Source organism: Crinia signifera, chromosome 7 (assembly GCF_055691185.1).
Source record: "Crinia signifera chromosome 7, ASM5569118v1, whole genome shotgun sequence".
Lineage (NCBI taxonomy): Eukaryota > Metazoa > Chordata > Amphibia > Anura > Myobatrachidae > Crinia > Crinia signifera.
The window spans coordinates 169,381,573-169,389,163 of record NC_139223.1 but is presented as its reverse complement, the minus strand read 5'-3'; the positions used below and the strand labels follow the sequence as shown (position 1 = coordinate 169,389,163).

At 53.3% G+C, this 7,591-nt stretch overlaps 1 protein-coding gene across 1 annotated transcript; it reads left to right on the top strand.

Moving 5' to 3' along the window:
• The first annotated feature begins 261 nt into the window (after window positions 1-261).
• LOC146020813 (uncharacterized) lies at window positions 262-4,321 on the top strand. Its single transcript, XM_083154305.1, has 2 exons — window positions 262-2,164; window positions 3,733-4,321. The coding sequence occupies exons 1-2, from the start codon at window positions 588-590 to the stop codon at window positions 3,752-3,754; spliced, it is 1,599 nt and encodes a 532-aa protein (XP_083010431.1). The 5' UTR covers window positions 262-587; the 3' UTR covers window positions 3,755-4,321.
• Window positions 4,322-7,591: the final 3,270 nt, after the last annotated feature.

The window sequence follows — 7,591 nt, the reverse complement described above, 5'->3', positions numbered from 1 at the left end:
GTGTGCTGTGTATATTGTAGGCTACCTGTATTGTGTAGTGTTAGTGGTGTGGTTATGGTTTTCATGTACTGTTAATATGAAATAAAGGTGCGTTTTGTACCTTGCTTTTGTGGCCTTACTGTGTGATCCGCGAACCGAGGTTCTCCCGGGACTGTGCAAATGCTGTAAACACTGCCTTTCTCAAGGCGGATACGAGCGATAGGCCCCTCCATGCACCCATGAGCCCGGGAGTCCTCACAATTGGTGGCAGCAGTGGGATCACACAGTCCTGTAGACCAGGCAGAACCAGGGGCCCGTATCGTTATACGGCCAGGTTCTGTTGGCGCAATAGCCCATAACCAGTAGTATAGAACCACACAGAGGTGAGCTCTTGTAACCCTAGCAGGGATGCCGGGGAGAAGAAAAAGGATAATGTGTGAGGGCAGTAAGCGAGGGAAGAATTCCGCTTAAGTGCCGGCTTGTCCAGGGGGACAATCCCTGCAAGCGAGGGAACGGCGGAGTGTGCCGTGGCCCGGGAACGGAAGCGGAAGTGAGGGGTCCAGCAAGTGACGCTGACCAAGCCCTACTTGTGCAGCACGTTTTGGAGAATGGCGCCAGGAATGGGAGAGAAGCGCCTGAGGAGAGGCAAGCAGTGCCCCAAGTCTCCTAGAGCAGTGAAGCTCAGGGCTGAGGACTGGCACCTGAAGAGTCCATCCACAAAGATGCAGCCTTTCTGGGAGCACTGGGAGGCAGCGTGCCTGTGGACTAGCTTGTGGACTGGAGCTACTATAGGGGAGAAAATTGCCTATCTAATAGATGAATTTGTGCAGTGTAAAAGTGATGCTGACGTGAGAAATCTGCCAGGAACTCTGGAATGGAGAACATTTGTTATGGAAGTGAGTAACTCCATGTCGCAGATAATGCAGAGAAGCCAGGTAGCTGAGGCCAGCGCGCCAGCACCTGGTGATCTGGGTCCTGGGAAGGAACCCATGAAGAGAACCCAGAGGGAAGAGGAGCTGATGGTGCCACCTGGGTGGATGACCGAGGGGTCCACTACACTAGAACTGCAGCATGCAGAATGGGAAGCTCCATTAGCGAGAATGAGTCTGGAGGATTTACTTGCAGAATGGAAGCTACGATGCAGCCTCCCCACCGACGGCTGTTCCCACCGAACCCTTATTCGGTGGGTGTATGAGCAACAAGAGAACCCCCTACATGCATTCAGCGTGTATAGGAACTGTGTCCTGTGTCCAGGAGAACTGAGAAGTGTCCAGGAGCAGTTACAGTGTCTCCTGCACTGTTATGATAATGCAGAGAGGGTCGCCCTGGCACAGGGACAGCTGAATTCACCAGAGTGGCTGGACCAGTGTCAGCGGGGGGAGGCAGAGGAACGTCGGCTGCTGCAGCTTGTGCATCCTCAGAGAGCCACAGAACTAGATTCCCCACTGACACAGGGAGAAATCACAGAACTGTTCCCATTCAGTGAGTTGGGAAATGAGGAACTAGCTGTGGAGTGTCCCTGTGATATCGCACCAGGGACCCCGGACTCTAAAGGAGCCCTAACATCATGGACTGTGATTGTGGCAGATGGATATCGGGGAGGGGATATTTATTCCCCCTGCATTGTGCCAAGTAGTGTGGCGGAGCTGGACACTGTGGCCCCACATGGTGATGATAGACTGGTGCACACGGAGCCTGTCATAGATGGAGCAGTGCCAGTATACAGTGCAGGGGCTGCCCCAGAGAATAGCCCCAGAGCAGAGCATATCTTGGAGGCTGGGACTGTGATGGCGGAGTCCTCGCCACAGGAGGTACAAAGCAGTGGTCAGCCACTGCTCCAAGCAGCTAGCCAAAGGATGGGGGTGCACCCAAAAATGGCACCCCAGGAAGAATGGCAGTACATCTTCCCTTTTGCAGATGTGGGAGATGGAGACTTTGAAACTAGCGGCCAGGGGGTCTACAATGATTGTGCCCCAGCAGAGGGGGCAGTACTTCTCCCCTACATGACCACCAGCGGCCCAGCGAATGAGGGCATCTTGCCCCAGGAGCCCCAGCATATTCAGCTGGGGGAGATGGAAGGAAATGTGTCTGGTGTGTGCTCTGCCACTCTACCACCCCAGGAGGATTATCCAGGACTGTTCCCACTTAGCCATCAGAGCCAGGAGGATCTGAAGTCAAAAGGCAGGTATGTGACCGGGGTGCCAGAGCAGGGAGTAGAGGCTGGGGTGCAGCGCTTCTGTGAGTCCCCTGCAAGAGTGACTGACTGTAATTATGTGCCCGGGGAGCCGCTGCAGCAATCAGGCAGCCAAGCAAGCAAACATGGAGGGGATGGTCAGAGACATAGCTCATCACCCCCCTGCGCCTCAGAGGAAGACACCTCACCACCCAGCATGGCACGAGCAAGAGAATGTGAGTTTGCACCTGGGGCTGTAAGGGAGATGCCAGCAGTGCTGCCGTACAATGCCACCCCACCAGTCCCTCTCATAGCCGGGCTGGGGGAGGTGTTCGACCCAAGGGGGGGGATTGTGGGTAAATCAGGGGGAGACTTGCGGATACCCCCTGCTTCCCTGCAGCCATTGTGTAAAGGAGAATCCCCAGGACCGCTGCCTGCTGCTGAGGGCAGGTGGGGGCTGGGTGTGCTCAGGCCCTGGGAGGTGGGGGAGAAGGATCCCACCAGCAAGGCCCTTCAATCATCGCGTAAGGGTCCAGAGAACCATCTAGAACTGGGGGAGGTGGTTGTGGGGGCTTCTGAGGGAAGAGCCGGGGAAGGATTGCGGATACCCCCTGCTCTCCTGCAGCCATGGTGTAAAGGAGAATTCCCTGGCCCACTGCCTACTGCTGAGGGCAGGTGGGGGCAGAGTGTGCTGAGGCCCTGCAAGGTGGATGAACAGACATGGATGGAAGGTGGCCCATGGGAGGACCAGCAGTTTAAGGGGCTGGGGGAGGTGACTGTGAAGGCTTTTGAGGTTTTGGGAGGAGCATCGTTGTTACCCACTGCTCCCCTGCAGCCAACGTTGGCTCCGTTGTTAAGAGCAGAATCCACAGCCAGGTTTCCGGATTGTAGCCTGTGTGCGCAGATCGGACCCCTCCCAGTTGCGCCAGAGGCGGAGGGAGGGGGGACAACCACACAGGCAGGAGAGAAGGAAAGATTTCCACATGACAGGGGCAAACCCTGTAACTGGGGTACTGGAATGCGGGTTACATGTGGTGAACTGCTGACCTCAGACCCCCCTCATCCAGAGCAGGAGGAGCGGAATCACGCCTCCAGGAGATCACTGGGCCCGGTCATCCTGACTGGCTCCGATCTGGGAGCCAGCCCCTCGGACCGGATTTAGGAAGGGGGAGGTATGTCATGATCCCCCTTTGGGCACCCCCACCTGGATCATGAGGGGGTAGGCACCCCAAGATTCCTAAATATAGCCCAGAGACCCAGACACTCTCTTACCTGAATTAACAACATTTTTCCAATACAATTCCCTGCCTGCCATCTCATGGGAGCCGTGCCTCTCACACTAATAGAGCCTTCCACAGGACTGTGTGTTCTATAGTACTAGGACAGGACTTTATTACATACCAGATGTCTGCCTGCGATGGGAAATAGTACCGCGTGTTTATAAATATTGCGCCCATCAGGGCATATACTCCTGAGCCTGATATGTGTCTATCACAGTAATGTATGGTTTATTGCATGTGTGTAATATCTTGTTGGCTAATGCGGACAGCCGACACCCCCCTATCTCATCCCCCTCACAGGAAGCATCAGCAAGCTGAATAGGCTGAGACTTCACAACCAACAACAGGGTCTGTTTTGACTTCACACCTGGGCCGCCCCCTTATCAGCAATGGTTCCTGGCCTTTTGTTCTCCCCGGGGACTTGTTATAGACTGGCCGGCACCAGACCAGCAGGGGGCCAGAGAGTCCCAGAGAACAGCAAGTTGGCAGGGCTACAGCAGCAGCCAATCCCTACACAGGACTCAGGGGCATTTACATCTCAGGCTTCAAGCAACAACCAATCCGGTCGCAGAACTCAAGGATAAAATGGGCTGAAACAACAGCTCTGGGTGACTTTCTGCATCCATCCAGGATCCCTGACCCGGCGAGGCAGGATCCCAGGGGAGGAAGCTGAGTTCCCTCCAGACCCCACCAGAACATCAGCAGTGGGCAGTCGGCCCTGGCGCAGTGGACCCCATACCACAGCCAGCGGTTGCATCCAGCGTGCCAGCACCCCGACGGCACCCACAGGCCAAGCGGCTGGGATTCATCACCTGCAGGACCAGCAGTGGGCAGTCGGCCCTGGCGCAGTGGACCCCATACCACAGCCAGCGGTTGCATCCAGCGTGCCAGCACCCCGACGGCACCCACAGGCCAAGCGGTTGGGATTCATCACCTGCAGGACCGGCAGCGGGCATCGGCCTTGGCTCAGTGGAGCCCGTACCTCCGCTGGGGTTCTGCATTCCCCCCTCACCAAGGCCCCACCAGCCTCAGCTCAGAGACTGCCCAAGGTGACTATTGACTGTGGAAGGGAAGGGGAGGTGTTCACCTTTGTGTGGTTCTGATATAGTTAGTGTGTGCTGTGTATATTGTAGGCTACCTGTATTGTGTAGTGTTAGTGGTGTGGTTATGGTTTTCATGTACTGTTAATATGAAATAAAGGTGCGTTTTGTACCTTGCTTTTGTGGCCTTACTGTGTGATCCGCGAACCGAGGTTCTCCCGGGACTGTGCAAATGCTGTAAACACTGCCTTTCTCAAGGCGGATACGAGCGATAGGCCCCTCCATGCACCCATGAGCCCGGGAGTCCTCACAGAATGCACCTGTGCTCCTGCTGGGTGACCTGGGAAATGTATCTGTGAGTAATGAGTACTCCTGCTTGGTAACCTGTGAAATGTGTGAGTAATGCGTACTCCTGTTCTGCTGCTGTGTGACATGGGAAATGTGTTAGTAAGTAATGAGTACTCCTGTGCTGCTGCTGGGTGATCTGGGAAATGTGTGAGTAAGTAATAAGTACTCCTGTGCTGCTGCTGGGTGATCTGGGAAATGTGTGAGTAATGAATTCACCTGTGCTTCTGCTGGGTGACTTGGGAAATGTGTCCTTGAGTAATGAGTACACCTGTGCCTACTCGTAGTGTCAGATTTGCCAATAGAAGGGTATGATATATCTACACATTAAGATGCAACTTTATTTGTTACCATTTATGTATATAGCGAACACAAATCACTGTGCCATCGTGCTGCTTATGGGGCTTTCCCAGGATGTTTTTCCTAGTAAGGGAAAGTACAGAAGACGTACATGGAAGGTCAGGCACTTCCAGCCCCGCACATAGAGAAAGCAAGGCTCGTCCCTGGTGTAGAAATGGTGTGTGATATTGGCCTGTATTCAATACGGCGGGGATCACCGAAAACAAGCGACCCTTGCCGTTTAACCCCCGCGACAGCCGCTCACTGTATTCAATGTTCCAGGGAACCCTCGCTATCATATGATGGTGAGGATTCCCCCAAACAGCGAGGCTCGCAGCTAATGCAGGGAGCTCGCTGAATTTAGCCGTGAGTCTCGCTGTTTTAGCAGCCACACACACCGCTGTAAAAACCCAGCGAGGGGGAAACGGCGCATGCAGGGGACCGTGCGAGCTGTGACAGCTGACGAGTCATTGCATACACCCCTTTGTGTGTTATGAGTGCAGTGCAGCACGTACTATTGATGTGTGTGGCACTGATTGCATTAATTACCACTTTAACATACAGGCAGAATAGATGGGATGCAATGTGCAGTCCAGGTTTTACGGATGACCATATTTGAGCACAGGTGACTAAGGGGCCCATTTATCAAGCAATGTTTGCGGTTAAATCCCTGAAAACATCAGTTTTCGGGGGTTAACCGCAAATATTAAGTATCTGATATGGCGATAGCCCATTGTAGCCTATGGCTACACATCGCACTGCCCGAGCGGCAGTGCGGTCAGCGGGGTTTCAGCTGTAAACTGTCAGTTAGAAGTAAACAGCAGCTCAGATCAAACCCATTCCATAACACAGTATTACACAAGGGCAGCGCCAATCTGTTTTTCTTGTATATTAAAATCATAGGATTGGGGAGTCCTTGGTTTGGCTGCGCCAACTAGGTACAGAGGGTGAGCACAGTAACTTCCTTCTTTCACTATATTGGATCTGGATGAGGGGCTACCTGCTGTAGTGTATGTGCCCCGCTCGGCACCCACAGTCACAGCTGAGCCGCCTGCCTCCCAGTGTCACCCAGCAGCCGGCCACCAGCAGCAGCAGCAGGTACTGTGCCCGTCCTTTCCCTCCTCCCTCTGTGCCTGGGTAATGCCACCAGCAGCAGCAGAGTTAGTGGGGAACGAGCTCCCACCCCCTGTAATGCCCAGTGTGACTCTGTGCCCTTGTGTTATACTGTGCCCCCTGTATTACTCTGTGCCCTTGTGCCCCTGTGTTATACTGTGCCTACCTGAGCTATGTGTTACTCTGCACTCTTCTGTGCCATGTGCTCCCCTATGCCCACCTTTGCTATGTGTTACTTTGTGCCCACTGTTATGTAGTACAGTATGTCATGGGCATAAGGGTGTGTTATCAAGGGTGTAACTACCATAGGTGCAGGGGGTGCAGCTGCTATGTGGCCCAGAGCTGTAGGGGGCCCATCTTTGCTGTCTAATTAATGTTTTATATACATTAATCACCATCAGTTACTAATTAGGGGGCCCTTACAAACTTTTGCTATGGGGCCTACGAATCTCTAGGTACCCCTCTGTGTGTTATATAGTATGAAATGGCCATCATGTGTGGCCTTATTTGTAATTGGCATTACGGCATGTGGCTTTATGTGTAATTGGCATTACGGCATGTGGCTTTATGTGTAATTGCGCAGGAGCCTCACCTACCACAGGAGCCTCACCTACCACAAATTGGGGGGGGGGGGGGGGTGCGAAACGTTCCCTTGCTCCGGGCGCCGTGGCACATAGCTACACCACTGCACACCCCTACCTACAACAATATCACCCCGCAGCACCCCCACATCCACCTGCAAAAACACCTCCAACTACACCACTCGCAAAAAAATGCCCGTACTCCGACACCAAGCCCCCCCCCCTTTCACCACACGCAGCACCCCCACATCCACCTGCCAAAACACTGCACCTGCACCTCTACATTCCGCATTACCCCTGCAACCAGCCGCACCAACACCACAGACGCCCATCGCCTGTAAGCACTGTTCATACCAACAAAATAACCTGCACCCTCTTCACAATGAAACGCCCCTTTCATCTTAAAAATGAAACCTCTAACTATAGTACCAATACAGGTCATCCTCCATATAATACAAACCAGTTTCACACACTAAAGGCGTTGACATGTTAAGTGGGCGGAGCCCCTTACTATGGTGTGAAGAGCGCCCGTAAGGTGCGTTGAATCACCTGGTATATATATATATTTTTTTTTTAAACAAAAGTTTTTAACAACAGTATACATCAAATGTGAGCGACGCTGGAATTTTTAGCCAATATTTTGCACATCTCTCGCAGAGATGTTGGCACTCAAAGAGTTAATTAGTACCGCAGTTATTTTGATTTAACCACCAGCCCCGCTGGGAGCCGCCCATGATTGAC